General features: G+C 40.8%; 1 protein-coding gene across 4 annotated transcripts in view; it reads right to left on the bottom strand.

Annotated features, from left to right (window-relative positions):
- LOC134358542 (casein kinase I-like) overlaps positions 1-27,776 on the bottom strand; it is a 191,898-nt gene that overhangs the window by 36,863 nt on the left and 127,259 nt on the right. For all 4 annotated transcript variants that reach the window (XR_010020892.1, XR_010020893.1, XM_063070883.1 and 1 more), the window contains exons 6-9: positions 21,256-21,490; positions 17,032-17,117; positions 4,880-4,964; positions 1,805-1,953 (exon numbers count right to left, since the gene is read on the bottom strand). Coding sequence is in view for 2 of the 4 variants with exons in the window: in XM_063070883.1 (XP_062926953.1) it covers positions 1,805-1,953; positions 4,880-4,964; positions 17,032-17,117; positions 21,256-21,490 (555 nt within the window). In the remaining 2 variants the exon portion in view is untranslated. The remainder of the gene's footprint in view (positions 1-1,804; positions 1,954-4,879; positions 4,965-17,031; positions 17,118-21,255; positions 21,491-27,776) is intronic.

Consider the following 27,776-nt stretch of genomic DNA (forward strand, 5'->3'; position numbering starts at 1 on the left):
CATTTACTGTTTGCAATGTGGCCTCGTCTACAATGAAGAAACTGTATACAGATCGGGTGAACACATTTTTGGAGCACCTATGCTCGGTGTGCAATGGTGATCCTATGGTTTTGCCTGCCTGTCACTTTCATTCACCACTTAACTCCTACTCTGACTTCTCTTGTCTGTGGCCTTTTCCGCTGTAACCATTGCAAACTCGAGGAACAATACCTCAGCTTCCAGCTGGGCAGACTACAGCCTTCCAGACTCAATACTGAACTATCCAACTTTAGATAACATGCTCTTTCTTCCTATTCATTTGAGAACCATTTTTGCCAGCCACTTTATCCTCTTTCCTCTTTATATATAGTTGATCCGCTGGACACATCACACTGTACCAGAAGTATATCAACAACACAGCTGTTACAAGTTATCTGATCCCACCTGGCACGTGATATTGGCAGAGATTTGTTTCATCTACACTTCACTGCTATGTAGACAAATGTGGTTCTCCTCCTCTCTCAGGTTTGATGAGTGGTTCCTCATTCAGCCGCGTTCTCATCTCGCAGCTACCATCGGACAAAGGGTATTGAAGCCTGAAGTCCCACACCCACCAGGTTCAAGAGCAACTATTTCCCTACCACTATTCAATTCTTGAACCAACCCAGCACAACTCTAACCACTACAGTTTAGTGATACCATGACAATTTTGATCATATTCCACTAAACCAGACCTCAATATTTTTTGTTCTGATTGTTCTTTCTCGTAAACATTATGTATATTTTATGTTTACAGTATGCCTTCCTTGTGAACAACTGCTTATATGATGGTCTGTGATCATGTTGCTGCTACAAGTTCATTATTGCTCTTGTGCACATATGTACTTGTGCATAAGACAATACCCTCAACTTCAGTTTTGTTTCTCTTTCCACAGCTGCTACCTGTCCTACTTTATGTTTCCAGTATTTTCCTTTTCTTTTGTTTTTCTATCACCTTGATTCAGACAAAGTGGAGGAGAGGGGCACGGAACAAAATAAGACACCAGTATCAGCTGGAGATCAGAAGTGATTAATTGACAAATGGGATAGAAACGTGAGACGGAAAGAGGTGGCAATAGTGACACCATTGAAAACTAACTTGCAACTTGCCTTTTCTAATAAAAGGGATGCAGACCCAATACACTGTTTCTCTTTTCACAGATGCTGTCTGACCTGCTGAGTGCTTCTAGCATTTTATTTTTATTTCAGATTTCCAGCATCTGCAGTTTAAAAAGATTGTATCTGTCATAATTTAACTTATTTAATTACTGAATTGGATTTCAACTATTTATAATGCTGTATTATAATTTTGTGAAGTTAATCTAGTTTTGGGTATCTGCAGATACCTTTCTTGTTCTGAAATGTAATTTAGAGTTAGGCCTTTTTACTGCAGTCACAAGCCAATTACTTTCACACTTTCCTTCAGCTATTCAGAGATGGGACAGTGGAGTTCACTATGTGTTCTACCCATATTTACTGTCCCATTGGCATCACCGAGAAACTGATCATCTCAGAACTATCTATGAAAAGGCTGGCACACATTAATCTGACATTAATCTTTCCTGACTCTAATATTAATTTCACAAGTATAGCATTTCTGAAGAGTCATCATCATGACAGCGAATTTTCATTTCAATGCAAAAATTGTTACTTTGCCAAAAAACTATTTAAAAAATTGTACACTTTGTTCCTGAGGGCTTAATGAATCCATACCTCCACGATATTTTATCAGAAATAGTGATTAATGCTCTATTTACAAGACCATGATATGGGTTGCGATACTTACTATTTGCCTGCCAACCCAGTCGTATGCGTAATCAAATGCATAGCCCTTGCTTTCAAAAAGGTCCGTGAATAGTGTACGTAAATACTGGTAGTCTGGTTTCTCAAAGAAGTCTAATCTCCTCACGTAGCGGAGGTACGTTGCCATCTCCTCTGCAAAGAAAACAGACAAGGTACTTAAACAGCAGTCCCATGGAGAGGGTGTGGCAAGTTTTCATGTCGATGACCATTCATGACAACTAGAATTTCAAATTTAATGCTTGATAAGCACAAGGATGGAAGGAAGCATATGGTGCAAAATAAAAGGCTCATGTTTAGCTCGAGATCAGAAGTGATTCACTGATGAAAGACAAAAAAAAAAGATGGTGATTTGGGACACAGTCAAAACGATGAAAGGGCCGAAAGGAGGTGTACAAGTTCATTCCTGTTATTGCCAGCAGTCCAAAAGTGCAACAGGGTCTATTTGAAGCTGTTGAACGTCAAATTAAACCAAGAAGGCTTCAAAGTATCTATTTAACACTTAGACAAAATGCTGTTTTGAGTTTACAAGCAAATATCTCCAATTCCTCCAATTTTTAACCATGGCACTGCAGGGTTGGTAGTTTGGCAGAGGTGGGGAAAGTAAAGAGGTTTGAATGACAAGACATGCTCAAATTATTGTGGGAGAAATCTACTGTTGTGAACAGAATAACCCTCATTCATTAGGCACTGTCTCAAGACAACACCTGGATGGCCAAATAGCTTCCTCATTACATACATTCAACTATGTAATGACCTAAAGGACCTGATAGGATCAGTGTTCTTTTCCTTAAGAAATGGGCTGAAATCCAACTGGCAGAAATACTGCATGGTACTGGACCCAAGAGCACAGCTCTGTCTACAGTTACTGAATAGATTTACTGTCTACAGCTACTGAATAGAGCCATATAGGAATTCTTGCAAGGCAACTTAACAAATGAATTATCAGTTTGCCAAGCTTCAAATTAGAGGTGCTATTAATAATGCAAATCAACAATGCTTATCTGAAATATTGTTCTCCACTGTATCTACACAACCCAGTACTTGCAAATCACACAAAAGGGAATTTTGCAAATCTACCAGCAGGTTATCAAAAATGTTCCTTCCTGCAGACAGATCTTTATAACCTTGAGCATCAGGTTTACAATTGTCTTCTAAAAGGACTAACATAACCAGCCACTCTAAATAGGACATAGCGATGTGGCCAATGGTGGTGGTAGAACAGTGTACCACTCTCTTTAGACACGAATCTGAGCTGAGATTTTAATGGCCTTGAAGTAGACGATGAGCAGTGAGTTTAAACTTCAAACCAGAAAGGGTGCCAACTCTTTTAAAAAAAAGTGCTTCAACATCAGTACTTCAATGGTCCCAGTCATGTTCCTTTTCACCTAGCTTCTGACCTGTTCTGGTGCTGATCTCAGCAGATTCAGGGGACAGAATTCAGTCAAGCTAAGATACGGTCTGGATATACTTCTTAAGTGACACCATAGCTTCACACCAGCTATTTACAAATAGCACAAAGCTGGGGCCAAACGTGAGCTGTAAGAATAATGCAAGGAGCCTCCAATATGACTTAGGAAAGTAGGGAGAGTGGGTAAATGTTTGTCAGATGAACGTTAGTTAAATGCAAGGCTATCATTTTAACTCTAAAACAGAATGATGATGTAAAGACTGAGAAAAGATGAGATGAGGACTGGATGCCCCAGTTCCTGTCGCTGAAAGCAAGTATGTATTCAGATAAGGCAAGCAGTCTGGAAGTATTGGTATGTTGGTCTACACCAAAGAAGTATTTGAGTACAGGAACAAGGATATTTTTGCTGAGACATACAAGTACCTAGTGGGGCTCCGTCTGATGTGTGTGTGAGGATGTGTTTGCAGTGTAGATAATACAAAGGTTTGCCAGACTGATTCCTGAGATGGCAGGACTAATATGCGAGGTTGGTAAGGGCAATATTCACTGTGTGTTAATGAGTGAGAGTGGTTATCATAGAAACCTAAGACGTTTCAGATGGCTGGGGTCTAGAACCAGGGGTCACAACCTCGTGGTATACGGTACACCACTTATAACCAAAATTAGGAGAAATTTCTTCACTCAGAGGGAGGTGAACTGTGGAATTTTTGACTAAGTCAATAATTATATTCAAGAAGGAAAAAAATAAATTTCTTAATGCTAAAAACAATCAAGGGCAGTGGGGAAAAGGTGGGAACTGGATGATCAGCCAGGTGTGTTGAATAGAAGGGACAAATAGCCCACTCCTGCCCTGTTTTCTGTGTTTCTGTGTATAGTTTTATGAAAAGTGGTACAGACCAGTACTCACCATCGTGAGGAGTGTCATATAACGTGGGTGATAGTGGTCTTCCATCTGTCTTTAATCTGAGAAGCAAAGACTCCCTTCACGCTGTTGTTCTTATTCTTTTCTCTATCCGTGACCATGATTGTTCTTGGCAAATTTCTTTCAACAGAAGCGGCTTGGCATTTCCTTCTTCTGACCCATGTCCTTACAAGAAGGGTGACCTCAGCCATTATAAATACTCTTCAGAGACTGTCTGCCTGGTGTCAGTGGTCGCATAACCAGGACTTGTGATATGCACCAGCTGCTCAAATGACCATCTACCACCTGCTCCCACGGCTTCATATGACCCTGATCGAGGTTGGTGGGGGGGGGCACATTGCCCGAGGATGACCTGCAAGTGATACACATTGCCCGAGGATGACCTGCAGGCTGGTAGAGGGAAGGAGTGCCTTACACCTCCATTGGGTAGAGACGTATCTCCACCCTGCCACCCAATGTCCAACGCTAAAGTACTTTGTCAGTCATAATAGCAATTAGAGAAGTGCAGTATTGAGGACTGAACAGGAAATGTTTTATTAAAGAGGGGAGAAAGATAAAAGAAACGCATCAAATTATACTGAGCTTTTTGTAAGTGCCATCATTTGAAGAAACTGAAAACACAGCAACGCGATAAATCATGGCTGTGCAGCTACACGTCTACAAGTTAAACAGGTACTTACTGAGTCACAAGTTAAACAGGTACTTACTGAGTCACAAGTTAAACATACCTGGAAAGTTCTCACAGAGAACTTCAATGGGAGTGTTTCGCTTTGTGTCGCCAATTTTCTGATAGCGTTCTTTCAACGTATCTGCCTGCAACCAGAGAGAGTCAATTTATGCTCATATGACTGATAATCATATAAAACTGGAAAACTAAATTGGGCATAATCAAATAAAATATTAATCCAGTCATGTTCTGGAAACTCCATTGGGCAAAGATTGCATATACAGATTAAGTAGAGATCAGGACAATTATTGTGCAGCATAGCATCAGTAATACATCTTGGTATTTGCTTTAGATATTACCTGTAAGCCATTACACATATATTTTTGCAGACATACTGAAAAGAAATGTAAGCATTTGGAGGCTATCGAGTAAGAGTATCAAGTGCTCTTACATCTCTCCAAGGCAGAACTATAATAAAATATTCATGAACATTGCTTGGGCAAACAAATTTTAAACCTTCATGCATTCAAGATCTAAAAGCCAGCAGAACCATCTAACCAATGGATATCTTGAGGGAATGGAAGCAACAGAGTGAAATCATTGACAGTGTCTATGGTAACACTGGTTCAAACTTTTAAAAATAAATTATAGTACACATCAAGTGATATTAGTTAATCAGCCAAACCAGCCTTGCACCTTATTTTTCTCCAAGTTATAAGGGCCTCAGATACGTTTTTTGTTACTTACTCGTCTTTACCATCCTCTTTTAGCTGGTGCCAGATTAATTTAAATTCTCCTGCCGCCTACTGTCAAGAGACCTTACTCTTTCTTTACTCCATCCCTTCCCCTCGCTATTTCAGGTTTCTGTTATGTTTCTCAAGTCTCACGAGAGGTTATTGATAGGAAATGTTAACTCTAACCCTCTCTCCAAAGATGTTACCTGACTTATGTACCCCAGTATTCTGTTTTATTTCATACTTCTAGCATCTACAGGAGTTTACTTTTAGATTAAAGCATTCCTTGCTGTTAGAGTCATAGTCAGAGCAATGCAATACAGATACAGGCTCTTCAGACCAACCAGTTCATGCCAACCCAACTAGTTCCAATTTCCTGCCTTCCGCCCATATCCCTCAAAGCTCCTCCTCTTCATGTCCCTATCCAAGTGCTTAAATGAGGCTAACGTACCTGCCTCAACCACTTCAGCTGGCAGTTCAGTCACATACCTACCACATTCTGTGAAAACACTGCCTGTCAGGTCCCCTTAACACTCTCATGTTAAATCTATGTTCCCTAGTTATGGACTCCCCTACCCTGGGGAAAAGACTGTTACTGTCCACTTCCATAAATTTAAACATTGCGATAAGGTTATGCATTATTATCCTACATTCCAAGGAATAAAGACCAAGCCTGGCCAACTCCCTCTAAAACTCAGGCCCTCTAGCCCTGACAACATCCTCATAAATCTTTTCAACACTTTTCAGTTTAACTGTACCTTTCCTATAACAGGGTGATCAAAACTGTACACAGTACTTCAACTGCGGCCTAACCAATGATTTATATAAGAGCAACATAATGTCCCAGCATGACTACCTCTGAAGCTTCGTTCAACAAATTATGCACTTGTATTCCCAAGTCCCCCTGTTCTTTTGCACTCTCTCGTGCCCATCATTCATAATACAAGTCCTCTGCTGGTTAGACTTCTCAAAATGCATCACCTCAACTCTTACCTGCATTGAAATCGATTTGCCAGTCCTCAGTCCACTTCCCTAACTGATCAAAATTCCTCTGTAATCTATGATAAAGTTCTTCACTCTCAACAAAACCTTCTAATTTTGTGTCATTGGCAGTCTTACTGATTGAGCATCATGCATTCACATCCATATCATTTATATAAGTAATGAATAACAAGGGTCCCAACACTGACCCCTGTGGCACATCACTAGTCACTGGCCTTCAAGCAGAGCTCAAGCATTACCTTTGTTTCCTAGCTCCAGACCAGTTTTGAATCTACCAGATGTGAGGGTAATGTCAGATGGGCTGCAGAACCGTTATCTTTCTTGTAGTTTAACTTTCATAAGTTTGCTTGTAATCACCCATATACATGTAACTTTTCAGTGAGTTATCCAGTGGTTAACAGTTCCCTCTATATTTTTCTGGAGACTTCTTGGTTTCAATGGCAGGTGTTACATTACTTGAATCTGGCTATCTGATTGGTTAATGTTATCAATGGAATTTTTGTTATCAGTCTGGTACGAGAAGACCGCACTCCTTCCAGTCTTTCTCTTTCCTTCATCTTCTTTCTTTCTAGTCTTTGCTCTTGAATCACTTAAAAATGATCATAAGTAACTTTTATGCCTCATTCTTAACTTCAGAAGAACCTTTGGATCACAAAAGCATCAGGATCCAATGGTAATAACACATTCACTGGCTCAAGTATACATAGCAATCTAGACAGGTGAGTGAGTGGGGAGAGAACAAGGCACATGCAGGAATAACATAGATAAATGTGAAGTTATCCACTTGGGCATAAAAAACTGAAAGGCTAAGTGTTAAAAGGTGACCTAGGTGTCCTTAGACATCAATGAAAGCAAATGCAGAAATGAGTGAAAGAAAGTAGATGGTATGTAGGCCTTCAAAATTGAGGGATTTTGAGTACAAGAAGCCTTGGTGAGATCATATCTCGATTAGTGTGTACAGTTTTGATCTGCTTACCTCATGAAGATTACTTATTCACAGAGGGAATGCAACAAGGTCATCAGACTGATTCCAAGGGCTATTGTACGAGATTGGAAGACCAAGCCTGTATATACCAGAGGTTAGAAGAATGAAAGGGGATCTTATGAAATCTACAAAATCGTGTCAGAGCCAGAAAGTCTGGATGTTTCCTCAGTCTAGTTGTCTTGTAGCAGTAGCAGCAGTAGTGCGATCTCTCGAGTCGAGAATGAAGGGCTGTCTATTGGTGGGTGCTGAGGTGACTGTAGAGGCTGATCCAGGATCCACATATTCTCTCTCAGTGGGGGCAAGAGTAAGTGGTGGCTGTGGTCAGTGGTTAGGTCTTTCAGCTGTTCAGTGTCTCCTTTCACAGCTGCCTCTTGTTTGCTGCAGCACAGCAGAGATTGCTCTCCTGTGGCACAGCTCCCCCTTGCACAGATTTCCTCCAGATGTCTCTACTGAGTGCAAATGCCTTGAACGAATTGTCACCATCTTAGGATATGGGGGTAACAAACCTAGGACCGACATGAAGAGAAATTTCTTCAGATGGTAGGTAAACCTGTGGACTTTTTGTCAGTGGTGCGGAGGCTCAGTCACTGAATATACTGTAGTTAAAGTATAAAAGTTTCTAGACGCAAAGATCATTAAGGGATATGGCGAAAGAACAAATATGATATGGAGACTGGATCAGCCATGATCATTCTCAATGGCAGGGCAGATGTGAAGTGCAAATTCCTCCCATTTCCTATGGTTATTTCTAATTTGCTCCAGAAAATTAATGTTTCCATCCTTAATTATCCATTTACTGCAAAAGCCATTACTGATCGTTGCCACACTGCTGTCAGTGGGAGCACTTTAGAAAAGGTACACTAGTGAGAGAGGTCATTCAGTTCACTGTATCTGTGCCAGATCGCTGTGCTCCCAACATTTCGAGAGAAAATAGAACACAATATGCTTCACTGGCTCTAAAGCACTTTGGGATCGTGGATTGTGAATGGTGCGTCATATTAATTATTATCCTAACAGGTCACACCCTATCTCTAGTACACCAGCACCCTGACAAACAAGCCTGTCTAAAGTCATGTGTAGCAGTACAAGAACCAACATGAACCCCACAGTCTACAATTCTCCCCAAATAGAGTATGAAAATTGTATGAAATCTTACTTCCTACCTTTTACAGTAAAATGAAGGAATACTCCATAAGGATAAATATTCCAGGTAGTGATTTTTTTAACCACCCTTTCACAACACAGTGGTGCAGCTTGTGGAGCTGCTGCCTCATACAGACATCCCACCCTGCAAAAACTCATTTCAGGGAGGTAGCACCCCCCCACCCCCGGGTCGACCTCCAAGGGCGTATGTAATACTTTGTTTAGTGATTTTGTCTCATCTGTAAATCAAGTTGGGTATATGCAGAAAATGTGACATTAAAATATGTACTTATATTATATTATCATGTTTATTCTATTACAACTTTAAGCAAGTCTACAGGGAGTTTGGCCTCATCACGTACGACATCAATAGAGTAGCTCCTTAGCAGCTAGCCAGCTAGTTTAAATAACGTTAGCTATGCTAATGAACAAATGACACCTGTTAAACTCACCTCAACATGTCTTTTACATTTTAACCCACCATGGGCAATAGAAAAGTCACTGTTGCAAACAATGCAGCCAGCAACACTGTCATTATGTTTGAGGTCGACTGTAAAGCCTGCCCACAGAGAAAATTGATTGGCCTCTCTTCGTGCTAAGTAGACCTATCAGGATGTTCCCCCCTTCCGCCCTTCCACCCTCCCCTTCTCCAAAAATTTGATTTCCGGGATATTGTATATAATTTCCAGGCGTCAGGGAGCTGCTATCAGTATGCGAGAGACTCCCGGAACTTCCGGGAGAGGTGGGATGTCTGCTCATAGCTCCAGTAACCCATGTTCAATCCTGACCTCGATTCTCTCTGTTACTGGATGGGAACCCCTCAGGTACTCCAGCTTGTTCCCACTTCCCAAAGACATGAGGATTGGTAAGTAAATTGGTCACTGTAAATTTCTCCTCTCATGTAGGTGAGAAGAGGAATCTGGAGGACATAAGTGTGATTGCGGAGAGAGTAAAATGGAACTAGTGTAAATGTGTGCTTGATGGTTGTTGCACATTCAGCAGATGGAAACCTGCAGACTTGTTACCACGCTGCTTAACTCTGAGATTATTTTGATTACTTTGACTCACAGGGAAATCTCATCTCTCACTACTATATTTCAGTATAACACAACCCACACCACAAGGCTACCATCCTTAATCTGCCTGATCAAACGTTACTGGGAGCAAGCACAACAACAGAATCGGGAGTTGAATTGCCACAAACCAGAACCAGAAGAATAAAGCTAAAATCAGACAGAACCTAAACGCATCCTTAGGTCTCTCTCACAAACATTCCAATACCCACATCCAAAATGTCCTCACACTCAAACAAATCAACGTTGTAAAAATTTTTGCACCCAACCAGTTAACCACTTGAGCAGATGTTTATGTGACAAAGACTCACTAATATCTTAATTTATTTAGTCATAGTCATACTTTATTGGTCCCAAGGGAAATTGATTTTCGTTACAGTTGTCCCAACCAAGAACAGAGTATAAATATATCAATATAAAACCATAATTAAAGAGTAATATGTAAATCATGCCAGGAAATAAGTCCAGGACCAGCCTATTGGCTCAGGGTGTCTGTCCCTCCAAGGGAGGAGTTGTAAAGTTTGGTGGCCACAGGCAGGAATGACTTCCTATGACGCTCTGTGCTGCATCTCGGTGGAATGAATCTCTGGCTGAATGTACTCCTGTGCCCACCCAGTACTTTATGTAGTGGATGGGAGACATTGTCCAAGATGGCAAGCAATTTGGACAGCATCCTCTTTTCAGACACCACCATCAGAGAGTCCAGTTCCATCCCCACAACATCACTGGCCTTACGAATGAGTTTGCTGATTCTGTTGGTGTCTGCTACCCTCAGCCTGCTGCCCCAGCACACAACAGCACATTCAAACCCAAACACAAAGTTCAGACAGCATCTTGTTAAATTGAATTTATTGCCCACACTTGTTTTCTCCCACTTACTCTTGGGGTACATTTATTGCATGTGCTCTAGTTAAGCAATTACATCACCACAACTCATTCAGTATTCTGTGGAATCAATAGGCTGAATGATCCTGCACTAAGAGATTATTAGTTAACTGTGGAGCAGCCGGCAGTGTTAATATGACCTTTACTGTTTGCAATCTCACCATCTATGACTGGGGTGTGGTTCAGTCTAGCAGTTCTCTCTCAGAAATTATAAAGGAATCTTGCAAAAAATGTGTTAGAAATAAATATTCTACAAACACGTACACCCATATTTTGCATGCAAATTCCAAAATAAAATTATATTTGTTTCAGTGGATTTCACATAGCAACCAGGTCAAGTATAGAAAATAACTGCACTGTGGGGCTCCAACTAAGGCAGGTGAACTGTGAATGCAGAATCAGGATTATAAACCTGACAATTTGAAATAATAAATTAAAGTGTTGTGTGCCCACGCTCAAGGCGTTCAGCAGCTGGTGTTTACCAGTCATATGATAAGCAAGCTTATGTATAAGAGACTTTTCTTTGATAGAGATTACCACTGGGAACATTCTCTTTCAGGTCAAGCTTTGAGAGTAATAACAGAACAGACAGGGTGCTCAAAATTCTCATTTACAGTGCCTTGAGAAAGTATTCGGCCCCCACAACTATTTTCACATTTTACTATCTCATTTTCTAAACTTAAAATAATCTGAAGTATGATTTTTTGAGCTAATCTACAAAACATTGTGCATCATGTCAAGTCAAAAGAAAAATTCCAAAGCCTGTCAACAATTTACTAAAAATTAAAAACCAAAATTGTGAGGCTGAATTACCCTTTGTAATTACTACGCCAACTTTCCTCAGGTGCCATATACATATTATCTTACCAGCTTACCAATTTGTTGATGTAGAAAATTGGAGAATCACCTGTTTTCAATGAATTCAGTTATCAATATCCCCCCATCTCTGTAAGGTCCAACAGTATGATAGATTTTCAACTGACCAAACCAAAATGAAGACAAAAGAAGATTCAAGACAACTCAGGGAAATTATAATAGAGAAGTATAAATCTGGGGAAGGGTACATCTCAAAGGCACTCAGATAGTCCAGAGCTCAGTGCAGTCCATCAAGAAAAAGTGGAAGAAATATGAAACTACAGTCACACTGCCTAGGTCAGGCTGCCCCTCTAAACTTAGTTGCTGGAGAATAATGGCATTTGTAAGAGAGGCTACTATGAAAAACAGTCACTCTCAGTGAGCTTCAGAAGCTGCTAAATAAGGAGGTAACTATATATTATTGAGATTGGTCACGGGGAAGAAGGAGACTGGTGTACATCCAAAATGATTCAACCTATTCATTTCTCAGGGCAGATCTAGCTCTTGGTCATTATCAGCCTTGGCTCAGTCTATGAGGTCTTCATCAGAACTGCAAAGCTGCTTTATGTTTCTTTATATGAAAGGATACTCAGACCATCAAGCCTATACCAGTTACTGGAACAATGCCATACCACACTTATTTCTTTCTCACGTGTCCATTAACAGACCTGCTATTCTCAGTTAACTTCCCAAACTGCCGTCCTTTAGAATGAGAGAGAAACTGGAGCACCCAGGAGGAACCCACCTAATCACAGGGAGAATGTGCAAGCTATAAACAGATAGCACTGAGGGTCACAATTGAACGAACGGAGTGACTACTGCACAGCTTGCATTGCCACTGTTTGTTGAAGCTCCACAACAATGTTTAATGCTCAAAATGAACACAAGTGACCCATGAGTACAGCACTGACAGGTGTATGGCATTGTTGGAGGTGTTGTCGTTCAGATGAGATGTTAAACTGATCCATCCTTAATCTCTCAAATGGACTCTAAAGAGCCCACATTCAATTTCGAAGGAGAGCTATCACAATGTACTTTCTCAAAACAAATCACTATTGGTTGCCTAAAGGAGCCATTTGTGTGCATACTAGCTGCTCTATTTCCTGTATTTCAACAGGAATTTCAAGTGCTTAAAATATCTATAAAGTGTTTTAAAACACACAGAACTTTTATAGACTCGGGATAAATACAAGTTTTCTTTTCTACTTAGCTCTGATTGAACTCCACTTCAAATGAAATAGCCAATGACTCAGTGGTTTTCATTGCCTTAAGGATGGGGTTGAGGAAGCAAGCTACGTTTGAGGTTGGTACATCTCGATGATGTTAGGTGATAATGACAGACTGGTATGAGTTATGACTCATCAATCCGTCAGCAGTCATGCTGACCTAGAAGTGTTGAGAGCTGACAAACTGACATCCCCAACAGAACCTGCAGTCATCACCAGCTGAGATGCTTCACTTTGAATATCATATAAGTGATGATGCAGTGGATATAACACCCTGGCTGTGTGATCAACGGGAAGTCTGCCAATGGAATTCCCTTGAACCTCAAAACATTAACGAAATCATTAACTGAACTCAAAGTTCAGTTAAGTGGAATGAGACCATGAATACACGTCAGGCAGCGATGAATTCAGAAGCTTAGCTTCCAGAAGCAGTATGCCAATGGACTGTGTGTTAAGACAATCTGTTAAAAGAACACCCTCCAATGCATGGACTGGTATTACAAATGTACTGAATGGGATTGAGAATTGGAAGCTGAAAACTGGACATTCACCATGCACTATCAGCAGCAGCAGAAATGACAACTGCCACAACTTGTGACCTTATGGGCAATAGCAAGTAACAGAACAGCAAGCCATTCAACACCATCATGTCTGATACTCTATCTCAACACCATATTGCCACTCACATGCTATCCCCTGTATCCTACTTCCTTCATTAGTAACTTTGCCCCTGCCATCTCCTGTGGTTGAGAAATCCATAGTTTCACATCATCCATGCAGGAGAAAGTAGTCCACTTGACTGGATTCCATGAATTATTCATTCATTCCCTCCTCCACTGGCATACAGTGGCTGCAATGTGTGCCATCTACAAAACTTACTCACTCTGGGTACTTCAACAGCAGCTTCCAGCAAAGCCTGTGACCTCTATCACCAAGGACAAAGGCAACATGCTTATGAGATTATTAGCATCTTCGTGCTCTCCACCAGAATGTACTTTATCACTATCTGGAATTGTGTTGTTGACCCTTCATTGGGTTGAAATCATGGAACTCAACGCCAACCAGAACTATGGGTATACTTTCAACAGAAGAACTGCAGTAACTCTGAAATGCTGCTCACACCCCTTCTCAAGGGGAGTTAGGGATTGTGATTGAGTTTAGGGATGGGCAACACAAATGTAGGCTTACTATATTTCCTACAAAACACAAGTATTTCTTTTCCCTTGGTCTCAACACCTGAAACCTTTCTAGCAGAAACACTGAAACTAATTCAAACACTTTAACTGTTCTCCCATGATGTAGAACATGGGAGTTAAATAATACTGAAGTCTTTAGGTGCCAGACTTGGAAGGGCAGCAATTAATTGAACCAGATACAGAAAATTATTCAGTATACAAATACTGCCTTTAGATTTATAACATGTAGAAGCTAGGCAGATCACGACTTCATAACTGATTATGCTGTAGAATGTGGCTTTTACATCAGCATTCCTTGTAGTAAATATAATACAGGAACTTTATCAGAAAAAAAAAGTTAACAAAAGCTTGTTTAAAAAAGATGTAACATTAAGGTTTGGTAACCAGGAAGCTCAGTCAGAGACGGAAGGTTTATTATACATGTTCTGGGAACCAGAAGAGTTGGAAGCAGCTTTGCTGTTTAGCCACAACTTCCTTCCTCCCTTTGATAATAATACTCCATCCTACAACCCTGGGGCAACCCTACCATTAGCAACACAAAATGCTCCAAATTCAATATGTTCTGAACTAACTGCCAGCATGCGTTAACATGCAACTTCAATTACAAACTGCACGAGAATCTGAATGCCTCCATTCGTATCATATACCTCTCACTGCACCATGCAAATAATTTACAACAACTGAATGCCTGTAAATAATTTAAATTATGTGCAAAACACCCATTTATAACATCTACTTTTCTGAAAAGATGCCCTTTTTCTATAATGACTGGAGTTACAGACTTGTCTGGAATTAAGTGAGGATGCCAGGCTCCAGATAACAGAAATAAACAAACGGAGATTACTCAGTTTCACAATTGCCAGCAAGGCTTGACACAAGGGTAGCATATGGTTAGAAACATGGCAAGGCAGGGGACTCCTAATAAGGCTGGGCACAGGTGCAGAAGCATATGGAAAGACTCCCTAGTAAGTTCTATTATTGCTAAAATGCCAGGGCACTGTTCTATTAGAACGGAGGGAGCTTATCCATGGAGTAGTACATCAGCAATAATTTAGACTATGTAATGGAACATTTAGATTACTGCTTCCTCTACTCATTGAGAATGCAATTGACAATCTATAATGCTGTACACGCTCACTTTAAATCAACAGTATAAAATATAACATGACCCAAGACTGATACATCTCCAATACTCAAAGGTTTCCATGTCACAACAGAAAAGCAGCAAGCCAGGAAATGCCAAAACAAGAAATCATGAACTTTGTGGACTCACGAATAATGCTAATAGTTTCAGAAATTACAAATGTGCATGTGTTTTCATGTTCCTGTTTGCTTATCAATTATACCAATCGTCAGGTTATAACAGAAAACAAACTACTTGGAGGAACATAACTCAGCAAGTTCCCTCTCCTACTCCCACCCCCATCATCTCCTTATAACAACTGTTCAGGGTTTTATTTTAAAATATAGCACTGCCCCCTTTAACTTTAAAATTCAGTTGGACCATGTGAGGAGGACAGCCACTTTGTTTTGGTGGAGTTGTTCAGCCAGACCGAAGCACATTACACAATCCTGTGTTGCCTTTCTTTCATTTGCACAATCAAAATCAGCGTCTTTTTAATCTTACTCAATTGTATGTGTGTGTGCTGCCCAAATAAAACTTGGACGCTATATCCTGACTCCTGTGTTCAGTTGAGTGGAACTGGGCTTACAGCTGAATTGTGCACTTCCTACTTCACACATAAGGAGAACAGTACACCAGCCCTTTCCCCTTCATTCTTACTCCAGATGAAGGGCCTTGACCTAAAACATCAACTGTCTATTTCCCTCCGTAGTGGGGAATCGGTAGCTAATGTTTCGCATTGAGACCTTTCGTCCAGCAAGGGGAAAGAGCAAAAACAAATCAATTTTAATTTAATTTGCAGAGTTCACTGGCAAGTGAATATAGAGGGCAAAGGGAATGCATTTGGCAAAAGAATCTCTCTCTTTAATATTATCAATAAACAGCAAGGTAAAAGACTTTCTGAATTGGAAGGGGGAAGGGTTAAATTGATCTTAGAGTAGGTTAAAAGATCAGCACACACTGTGGGCCAAAGGGTCTGTACTGTGCTGAAGTGTTCTATGTTCTATGAATTGGTATTTGAAACTCAGAAGCATTTCATGTTCTAGATATGAAACATCTTGCCACTGTGACTATTTGTAGCAGACAGTATTCCATTCTTTGCAACGACATAAATGCAATCATGTGGAGATCGGGGACTGGAATTAGTTTCCAGTTAGCAAAGAGCCAGAAAGAGGGAAAAACCACCATCTTTCAGTACCAAACACAAGGAATTCTGCAGACGCTGGAAATTCAAGCAACACACATCAAAGTTGCTGGTGAACACAGCAGGCCAGGCAGCATCTCTAGGAAGAGGTAGAGTCGACGTTTCAGGCTGAGACCCTTTGTCAGGACTAACTGTTTCAGGATGAAGGGTCTCGGCCTGAAACGTCAACTGTTCCTCTTCCTAGAGATGCTGCCTGGCCTGTTGCATTCACCAGCAACTTTGATGTGTGTTGCTTCATCTTTCTGTACCAGTTCTGTTTCATCAAGGACAATGCCAGGGCTTATTACAACATGTCAGCCTAACATTTTGAATCAAATTCTGAATAAAAACCAGAATCATTAATACAGTGTAATTAAAAAATTACAACACCTGAGACAGGAATGGGTTAGGAATTATGGAATGAGATAGCTTCAAGAGTTTTCCAGCAATACATAGAAATTTATAGTCGATATCCTTCAAAAACAATACACGTTGAGCCAGTTATAAAGTTGTGCCCTCAGTCACAGCTGTTACAAATATTCAGACAAAACGGTCCATTTTGTTGTACTAGGTTAGAACACAATTTAAGTGCCAAAACAAATGCTATTTCTCGTGCTAATTTCTGAATGCCTGTTAATCATCAGAATTATGAGATGTCTGAGGGTAATTCTAAACTGGTACATTGTGTTAACCAGAGACTTTATTTACATTCAAATCTCGAAAAAGTGTTGGATTAGCTCTTACAAGTCATTCTTTACTTGTGGTAGTGAATTCTGAGTGAAATCAGCAAGGTTCACATTCCCCTCACCTTTAGACCCTGCCAGGGGAGGCTGCCTCGTAGAAAATACAGAAACATGTGTCCTAGAGCCTCCAAGTCATCCCTGCGGCTTTGCTCTAGGAGAAAACGAGAATAAATCTTACTGTTGAGCTAATACATTAAAGAGGGAGAAGTGTAATAAAAACTGTGCATAATGTGATGCAGATCACAAATTATTTAACATTCTAATACAAAAGTTGGAAACAAGACAAACTTAATTAAAACTAAATGAAGCACCACAAACTTAAACTTAATATACACCTCGATGTCATTTATAAAATGCATTTTACAATTATACCAATGTTTCTCTGAAAGCTGACAATTATTGAAATAAAACATATCTGCAAGTGGGAACACTTAATCTTATTCAATCATTCAATCCATTTCAAAATGGATCCATAATTGCACACAGCTATCCTTAAATCACCCTCCCATCTCCATTAAGCTGCGCTGTAGTGATCTCCTCAAAGACAACTCCATAAATATGGTAAACTGGCTGTGTTGGGTTTGAACACCTCTCTGTAACTGAATCTTTGACTTGACGGAAAGACCACAGTCAGTCTGTGTTGGCGGCAATGCCTCTAGATCCATCATGCTGAGCACCAGCACCACCCAATATACCCCCACCACACCCCAGACTGTGTGCTCAGCCCCCTGCTGTTCACGTTGCAGACACATGACTGTATGGCTAGATCAAGTTCCAACCAAACCATCAAGTTCGCTGATGACAACAGTAGTTGGCCTCATCAACAATGACAAGATAATGTACAGAGAGGAGGTAGAGAGGCTGGTAGAATGGTGTGAGCACAACAACTTGGCTCTCAATGTGGGCAGGACTAAAGAGTTAATTGTGGACTTTAGGAAGGCTCAAGCTGACCACTCCTCACTGCACATAAACGGCTCCTCCATGGAAAGAGTTAGGAGTGCCATGTTTCTGGGAGTGTACTTAATGGATGATCTCACCTGGTCCCTCAACACCATCTCTTCAGTGAAGAAAATACCGCACTGTCTTCACTTCCCGCTGAGATTGAGGCAGGCGAAGCTAGCCCCCACCTCACCCCATTCCTAGCCCCCACCTCACCTCATTCCTAGCCCCCACCTCACCCCATTCTATCCAATTTTGACAGGAGCACAGTTTAGTGGCCTGACCAGCTGCATCACCCTCTGGTACAGGAATTGCAAGGCCAAAGGACTGTGAGAAGTGCTGAGAAGATCATCTGGGTCTTTCTTCCACTCATCTGAGATGCATACGCAGAGCCCTTAGCATTGTCAATGATTTCTCCCAGCTGTCTAATAACATCTTTGACCCCCTACTATCAGGCAGGAGGTCCCGTAGCATTAGGACAAAGACTGTTAGGATGGGAAGCAGCTTCTTCCCCGAGGCTGTGAGACTAAACTCCCTGCCACCACCCAGGTCTCACCACATAGTAGCTTTATACTGTTTACTTTTTAACTTGTCACACAAATGCACCTTAAGATTTGTTAACTTATTTGTGGTAATATTACTTCATACGTTGTGAGTTATAGGTACTGTGTCTGCACTTTGGTCCACAGGAACGTTGTTTTGTTCAGCGGCTTACCATTGAATTGACAATAAATTTGAACTTGATAACCTTTCCCAATAGACCTAGATAATGGTGGGGGGGGCCTTGCATCACATTTCCTACCCCACCAAAACTACGTACCAGGAATTGCAGAAGATTAACAGATCATTAGGAGACTCCCAGCACAGAGAACCCTTAAAACCAGTAAATGACAGTACTCTGTAGCTTGGTCAGTTGGAACACAAGGATTTTTTTTAATTAGTCCTCAAACTATGCAGATACTAGAAGATTAGTGACACCAAAGGAACCAGGAGTCCTTTCCTTCTCCTTCTGATCTACTCAGGTCTTCTTATACACACTCTTCTTTGCAAACCTCCCCAACCTATCACCTGGTTTCCTTCTCCTTCATCTGTTTATCAACTGCACACACATCATACGGCGCTCTCTGCATCCCCTCCCCCTACTGCTCCTTTCCACGCATCTTCCCTACCTTATTTGGTTCCATGCTCCACCTTCCTTTCCCATCAAATTCAATCACCTTCTTCCCTTAGATGTTTCTAATTATTATCTCCCAGCTCCCATTGTTACCTCCACCCTTCTCTCCCTCACCTGACTTCATTTGCCAACTCTCACCCCGTATCTCACTCCTCATCTCCTTACACCAGCTCTTTTCCTTCCATTTTCAGTCGAGATGAAGGGTCTTGACCTGAAACATCGACTGACCATTTCCCTCCACAAATGCTGTCTGACCTCGAGTTTCTCCAGCAGATTGTATTTTGACTTATTTTAAAAAGATGATATTCCAGGACAGTAGTTTGCTTCTGTGGATTGCACTCTACAAGTTCACTATTAAGCCTACTGGGTACCGTATCTTAAAAGACTTTAGCAACTAGTTTCAGAGAATTTTTTTCCATTAAAGGAACATTAGAAATTCCTTGTTATCCCCAACTCTTACAGAACAAATCAATCAACCCTCTGAAAATCCAGGAAACCCATGAAATGGGAATTACTTGTTCAAGTCGCACCCCTAAATTACAGAAGTAACTACACTGTAAAGAGCGCTTCCTGTCTGTAATTATGGGCACAAAATGAAAACTCTTTCTTTGCTCCGTGATTATTCAAGAGTTAGTTGACTGAAACAGGTGGGGTCAAATATGAAAAGTTGAGAGGGCTGATTAGAAAGACAAAAGACTTCATCAGGCATGTGACTGCCTCAAAACCATTTTGCATCATCAATATTTTGGGGGTCACCATTAATCAGAAACACATCTGGACCAGCCACATAAATACTGTAGCTACAAATGCAGGGCTGAGGCCGGGTACCTTTCAGCAAGAGACATGCCTCCTGGCATCCTAAGGCTTTTCCACCATCAACTTGACACGACACGTCAGGAGAGTGATGGAAAGTTTTCCACTCGCCTGAATAAATGTAGCTTCAACAACCCACAAGATGTTTGACACTATCCAGGACACTGCCTGCTTGATTGAAACCCAATCAATTACCCTAAATATTCATACCATCCACCTGCAGCAGCACCTCCTAAACCCAACACTTCTAATACAGAAGATGAAAGGGCTGCTGGAGTATAGAAATACCACCCCCTATACTTCCTTCATTGTCAACCATTATAAATGCTGGGACTCCCTACCCAACAGCACAATAGAGTACGTCACCAGATGGACAGCTGGAATTCAAGATGCAATTACAGATGGAAGTCAATCAGCAGAGGAAAAGTACTCCTGTGGTTCCAATCATATCTCACAAAGCAAGACACAAGCAGTTGTGGTTGTTGGCAGTCAATCATCCCAGCCAGTACATCACTGCAGGAGCTACTCAGGACTGTGTCCGAGGCCCAGACATCTTCAGCTGCTTCATCGATGCCCTTCCTTCCATCATAATCTCAAAAGAGGGGATATTCACTAATGTCTGTCCTGTTCAACCTATTCCTCCTAGTCAAACCCTCTTGACGTCATGGCCAAGAAAGTTCAGCAATGCCTTGACTTCCTCAGGAGGCTAAAGAAATCTGGCATTTCCCTGTCAACTCTAACAATTTTTACTGATGTATCATAGAAAGCATTCTGTCTTTATGTATGATGACTTGGTATGGCAACTCTATACTCTACATATGTCCCCAAAAAACTTCAGAGTTGTGGACCTAGCTCAACACATCACAGGAGCCATCATTTGGAGCAATCAATTACAGCAGCAGACTACTTCTAATTCTGCTATTGTTCTCAGCAGAAATGACAGGAAAATGAACAAAGCAGGAGCAGCAAACCATTCAAAGTAATTGCATTCAGCAGACCATAACCGTCATCTGCAGAAAGCCTGGATTTTGCAATGAGTATGTTCAAATCACATCACTGGGAATTAATTAGATGGAAGCTCTAAGAGAGCTTGCTTTACATACAAAGCCATTTGTTCATATAATACAGAAACATTCCAAGTTGAATTAAATGAGTTAGATAAGCATCCTTCATTGTTACTTAAATTGCTACATTTACTTAAACTGTAAAGGTTACATTTAATTTCCATGTCATACCTTTTTTTCTTCTATTTACTCCACATTCAGTGTTTATATCTCACATAATTACCACAAACTAACTTTCCACGGTACAATAAATCAGAAGTTCCATTCAAACAAAATGATCTCAAGGCGACTAAACAGACCTTTGCCCAGGTGAGTGTTGATGGACATGTATCTTGCCGTGCCCGTTAAGCTCTTGTGCTCCCGGTAGGGGATGTGCTTTTTGGTATCCGGATCAATATACTCCTTGGCTAAACCAAAGTCTATTATGTGGATTATGTGATCCTTTTTATTGCCTTGCCTTCCAATTAGAAAGTTTTCTGGCTTGACATCTCTGTAGATTAAGCTCTTTGAGTGGACATACTCCATTCGGTTAAGCTGCAAAAAGAGATGAGATGTGTTAATGACAAGGAACATGGCCCTATTTCACTTTATGAAATCCCTCACCTTTAGACTTGGGGCAGCACGGTGGCATAGTGGTTTGCATAACACTGTTACAGTGCCAGTGACCTGGGTTCAATTCCCGCCACTGTCTGTAAGGACTTTGTATGTTCTCCCTGTGGCGGCGTGGGCTGCCTCTGGGTGCTCCAGTTTCCTCCCACATTCCAAAGATGTACGGGTTAGTAGGTTAATTGGTCACATGGTATAACTGGGCAGCAGAGGCTCATTGGGCCAGATAAACTTGTTACTGCGCCGCATCTCTTAAAAAAAACAGGAAATTCACAGATATGAGCTAATCTACAACTTTACCGTGCAACATTAAGTAGAGCTTGAGTAATCTACATCTGAGAATAGAAATAGCAAGTTACATAACTGAACTCTGAATTTTAGCCATATTTGAATTAGTTACGCTGACAAGCGAAAAACACTGAAGTTGAAAAAGCAGTATTTCAAAGAAGGTATTGCCATATCTCAGCAACGGAGTACTTGAACTCAGAGCAGAATAAATTCTCCTTTCAATAGCTGACACATGAAGAAACTTAACTGTTACTACTGATTAAAAAAAATATAGCTACTCCTAAAGATGAATTTATTCTCGACTATACCTAGCCTAAACACACCCCAGAAAGCACTAAATGAGGGAACAACTGCAATTATCAGGCATATTAAAATCAACACAATCACAGAACTTTTAAACCAGAAACGGAAGCCATTTAGCACAATTGCCAGCTCTCAAAGCTTCAGGGTTATTCCCCATTCATTTTTGGACACTTTAACACTTCCCCTTTTTAAAAAGGTATTATTAATTGTGTTTTCAGTAGGAAAAGGACCTCATTAGGCCAGGGATAATACAAAACATCCCTAAAGTTGGTGATGATATCTGGCATCCTCAAACTCACCTTGTGGCAGCAACTTCATGACATTTGCCTTTATGCTAACGTACACTCTCTGTACCAGAGCACTAATTTGGGAATCATTTGCTAGAGTTAAATGAGGGTTAGGTAGGAGTTCATCATCCAAGCTGGAGCATAAATATGAAACAGTGGCACAGTAGCCGACTCACGGGTCCAGCAACTCAAGTTCAAACCTGGCTCCTGGAGTCTGCACACCATCCCTGAGACTGCGGGAGCTTCCTCCCACATTCTAAAACCTGCAGGCTGGACACTGCAGATTGCTCCCAATGTATAGGTGTGTGTAGAATCTTGGGAAAGGGTGATGAGAATGCGGGAGAATTCAATGGGTTAGGGTGGGAGTAGTGTAAGGTGAGGTACTTAATGATCACAGCTGTATCTCTCTATGATTCTAATATCGAGGCTAACATGCCAGTGCTGTATTGAAGGAGTACAGTACTGAATACTCGCGATCTTATGGACTTGCAGTTGATCCAGACCCTTTCTTTCATTCCAGGTTGCCGTAAACAATCTTATGCCATATGTGAGGAGATGCACAGAACTTCTCCCCATTACCCTAGCAACATTTAAGCTCTCAGGCAATACCACAAAAATTAATTTTTATTGCTCTTCATGGGAACTTGCTATCAGCAATTTGTACGTTTCTCACATTACCTACCTCAATGCATTTTGTGATGTTCCGAAATTGCAAATAGCAGTATACAAGTGGGGGGAACATCGACTCAGACCATGAGAGGCCTGCGTCGGGCATCTTCATGCCTTACAAGGCGCAGACTGGAAGTATACAAGTACTCCTTCCTTTTCTCCGTTGGTCCAGTCTCCTCTCCTATGAAATACATCACTATCCAGCCCTTTACCTTTCCCACCCACCTGCCTTCACCTATCACCTTCTAGCTAGTTCTCCTGCCCCTCTCTCCACCTTTTTATTCTGGCATCTTTCCACTGCCTTTCCTGTCTTGAAGAAGGGTCTCAGCCCAAAACTTCAACTATTTATTCATTTCCATTGATACTCCCTAACCTGCTGAATTCCGCAAGCATTTTGTGTGTTGGGCTAGATTTCCAACATCTGCAGAATCTCTCGTATTTCTAGGTACAAGTTCTACCTTTCAGAAGGTGAACTGGGTTAATAGCCATCCAGAGCAGTTTCAATACAGTGCATGGTCATAACGTAGTGCAAAAACCAGCTTCCGGGAATCAGCTTAGGTTCAGTTGTTGGAAGTAGTACTGCCCAACCGCAAAGGCTTTGCAAATGACACTTTACCCAAAGCAGCTGGTCTGTGATTGCATCAAGCACACATTTTACAGAGATTTTTGTGTAATGTAAGGCAAGGTGAAGGGAACACTGTCCATGCACTCTTAGCTTTCAGTGAATGAGTGATCCGGGCTTTTGTTCCAACAGGACCTGACAGAACATGGACACCGGTCACCTAAACGATACCAGATGGTCAAAAAAACTACAGCAATGTGACACCCCAGAGCAGCTGGTCACTCACTTTACTATGGTGTGGAGCGATGGAAGAGGAAGTAAAGACCATTTGACAGCTAAGCATTGCAGGACATGCAATGGAGAAAGGAAGAATTTACAGAATGTTTAAATGTCTAGCCTGGTTAACATTTAGAGAAAGGAATAGCTTTTGCCAGAGAAAGCACAATGTCCAGAAGATTGCAACTCTCTAGAAATCTCAAATTTAGTTAGGAATTAATAACCTACAAGATAAGCATCAGCTACCAGAACACTTGAGGTCATCCATGAATTCTCGAGTGTATTATGAAGATATCAGGGGTGTTAACCTTGGCTCAATGGTATTGACTCTTAGAGTCTGTTCATTATGAATTGAAGTCACACTTCAGAGCTTTGATTGCGTACAATAGAGTGTAGTTAGGATCAAAACTGAGGGAGTACTGCACTACAGAAAATGGTGCAATTTCTTAAGTTGCTAAACCTGTCTGCCTGCGCCTTTAGATGGATGCAAATATCACAGTATTGCCTGAAGAGGGAATAACTCATTCAACATTTATCCCTTAGATAATACACCTAACAACAACAACCAAGTCATTGACAGCATGCATGGCATAAATTCACTTATATAATTACTTTTGCAAAAAACTTCCTGAAGCCATTACAAGGGCGATATTAACTTTCCTTTTTTCTACTCCTCCCTCAGAACCAGAAAGATGGAATGTCAAGATTTTTATTCTTCCATTTAAGTAAATTGCAACAATTAAGTGCTCAAAACGAGTTCAAAACAAGAATTTAGATATTAATTGCTTTCAAGTCAGTTAACTAGGCCACTGCTTTTTCAATGAATGTACATCAAACTTTAGATGGCTCATGCTCAATACAGTATGTCAATGTTACTGTGTGCAGAGCAGCTTCTTAACTGCAGGAAACAGCACTGCTGGCTTGTCGTATGAGGACCATATTGAGCTAAAGGTGCACTGAGGTTATGAGTAGCTGATAGTCGCTGCAAACTAGGTGGGCTGATGTGCCTGTTTTGGTGCTGTCTCTAAAGCTGTACCTACGCAGACCACACTCATAAATTGTTAATTGGTATTACTGGCTGACTAACACAGAGCACGAGCAGCACAGAGATTAGCAGGCAATGCATAGAGCACTGCAAGGCGGCTGACTGAACCAACATTTGGCTTTTTGTCCACAGCATTCACAGAAACAGAAGAACACCTTGATACTGAGAGCGCACCCGCACCATTTAATACCCACTTCTTCTCAGTACCAACATAGGAACCTAAGTGCTGAAGGATCATCAGGAGTATAGGAATGAAGCAGCAAAGATCAAGCCATGGATGAGTAGTTGTGAGTGCTATTATAGACACCAGATGGTATATAGGTTGTCTGGGTGGAGCTCGAAGGGTCTGCAACTGGGTGGAGGTTAGAGACACAATGAGGATAAGGGGGAACATTCCCAGTTTGACAATATGCGATGAGTATCATCTTCCGATCTATAACAGTGCATCAGCTTTATTACATGTAAATGATTCAGATGAAGAAATACAGCTTTGTAATCCAAGTCTGTTGAGAATAAGGCAGGAAATTTCTGACAGGCAAAGATAGACACTGTGAAGGGAAAAAATTAGATAGCTAGAATTCAGCACGGAGAGTTAAGCGTATACCTCTCCAGGCCTGGAAAGAGAAAGATAAACTTTACTTACTTTGCCTGCAGTTTCACTAACAGCTTCTGAGCTTTTGTCTGTACGTCTTGCTGCCTCAGTACAGCAGCCAGCGTAATCAAAGACTTCACCCACCTTAAACATTTTCTCTTCTGCTCCCCCTCTCCCTTCGGGCAGAAGATACAAAATTCTGAAAGCACATACCACCAGACTCAAGGATAGCTTCTATTCTGCTGTTGTAAAACTATTAAATAGCTCCTTCCTATACAAGTTGGACTTGACTTTACAATCTACCTCGCTATGATTTTACACCTTATAGTTCACAACTGCATTTTCCCCGTAACTATTACACTTTATTCTGCATTGTTATTGTTTTACCTTGTTCTACTTCAATTCACTGTGTAATGATCTGATCTACATGAAGAATATGTAAGAAAAGCATCTCAGTACATGTGACAGTAATAAACCAATTCCAAAACCTTCCTCTGGACTCTTAACAGATGCAACAGCTGAGTTTCCAGTGTTATGCCAATCTCTCATCATAACTCTGGAGGGACTCCAAAAAATCAATATCTAAAGACCCCACCCCATTTCCAAACAAAATTATGCCTGTTATAATCTTTATACTCAGAGTTGTCCGTTCTTAGTCCAAATAAAAGATAAATCTGAGCACTTGTTCTCCAATCACCTCAGGTCAAAACTATTCCAGTAACTCCACTTCACTGAATGATGGGTGTTTTTATAACCCTTGCCCCCATCAGAAAAAAGATACAACTCCACCCTAAAGGAATTGATTGAACCAGTGCTCGAGTTGGTAGTTAATCCACTCATTCCCTGAGAAGGTCACATTATCGCAATTAAGCACAAATGGGGGTAATCTTGCTTGAAGAAAATGTGATTGGAAGATTGTGAACCAAGGCAGGCAATTGGTACTGGCTCCACAGTCTGAAAGAGGGTGTCAAGACTTGGAGGGGATCCAGTGAAAGGTTAGTTAAAGCATTAACCCACTCCCCAAAAGTGGTGCTTGAGTCTAAGATCATATAGGATTTTTTCTCTTATTTAAAAGTTTAAAATGTCAACAATATTTTGCATCTGTATTTTAAAAGCAACAGTTAAGTTTCAAGCTGAACCACAACCAGAATAATCTCACTTGTGCTCATGACACTGAGAGATTAATAACACATGCCTCCATTCATCCTCACTTGAAAAGGACGCTAAGAAAGGATTTGCGCAAATGCTTAATTGAATAAATCTGAACTGGAACAAACTAATCATTGTGCTGTCAGGGACATCATCACAGATTATCCCACTGTGTTTCAATTTGTCAAATTTTCATTACCATCTAAATGAGAAGAAATTCATCTCCTGCTTGCTATAGAGGTTATTGCTTGAAATAAATTCAGACAACAGGTTCAAACAGAAGCTGTGAAGAAAGGAAAACATCAGAGCAAACAGATCAATATTCAAAGCTGGCAGGATGCACATTAATAAGAATCATAATTGAATTGTACGTCCGAGAACCTTGACTGTGCATTCCAATTTGGCATTTTATACAATAAATGTCTGCATGTTCCAAAAAAATATCACTTTTTCTTGCACATGCTGACAAAATGACTACTCAAGTATTTAATACTGAAATACTGCAGGAACAAATTGCACTGTAGAAACGCACCAGAGAAGTGATTATCCAGATACCGGTTTCAATTTATGAATCTTTTTGCAGACACCATTGAGATATTGTAAAACTCTGTAATAGTCTATCTTGGGTTGCAATCTTAATACTGTAACTAAAGTTTTCTTCCTCAAATTAAAAAAATATATAGTTTAATGAGGTCAGATTGGGGTTGATGGGAGAAGGTTCTTAACCCACAGAATAAATCAAATTGGTAAATTCTGGCCAGTTGAGCAGATTTACCAGTTTCTGGACGTGTTAAGGGATCACCCAAGATGGGGTAGTTTTGATCATCTACGGTGGTTGGAAAAAGATTTCCCATGATCTTTGACTTTGCTGTTTAGTCACTGAGGTGAAATGGCATGTACTCGCTGGAGTTTAGAAAAATGAAGGGAGTATTTCACTGAAACCTACTGAAAACACTCAACAACAAAGATTTTGCTTCCTGATTACTTTTGGATCTTTCTGATGGATTTTGGGCTGCTGATCATGAAAATCACCATGAAATTTC

The sequence above is a fragment of the Mobula hypostoma genome, chromosome 18, assembly GCF_963921235.1.
Source record: "Mobula hypostoma chromosome 18, sMobHyp1.1, whole genome shotgun sequence".
Lineage (NCBI taxonomy): Eukaryota > Metazoa > Chordata > Chondrichthyes > Myliobatiformes > Myliobatidae > Mobula > Mobula hypostoma.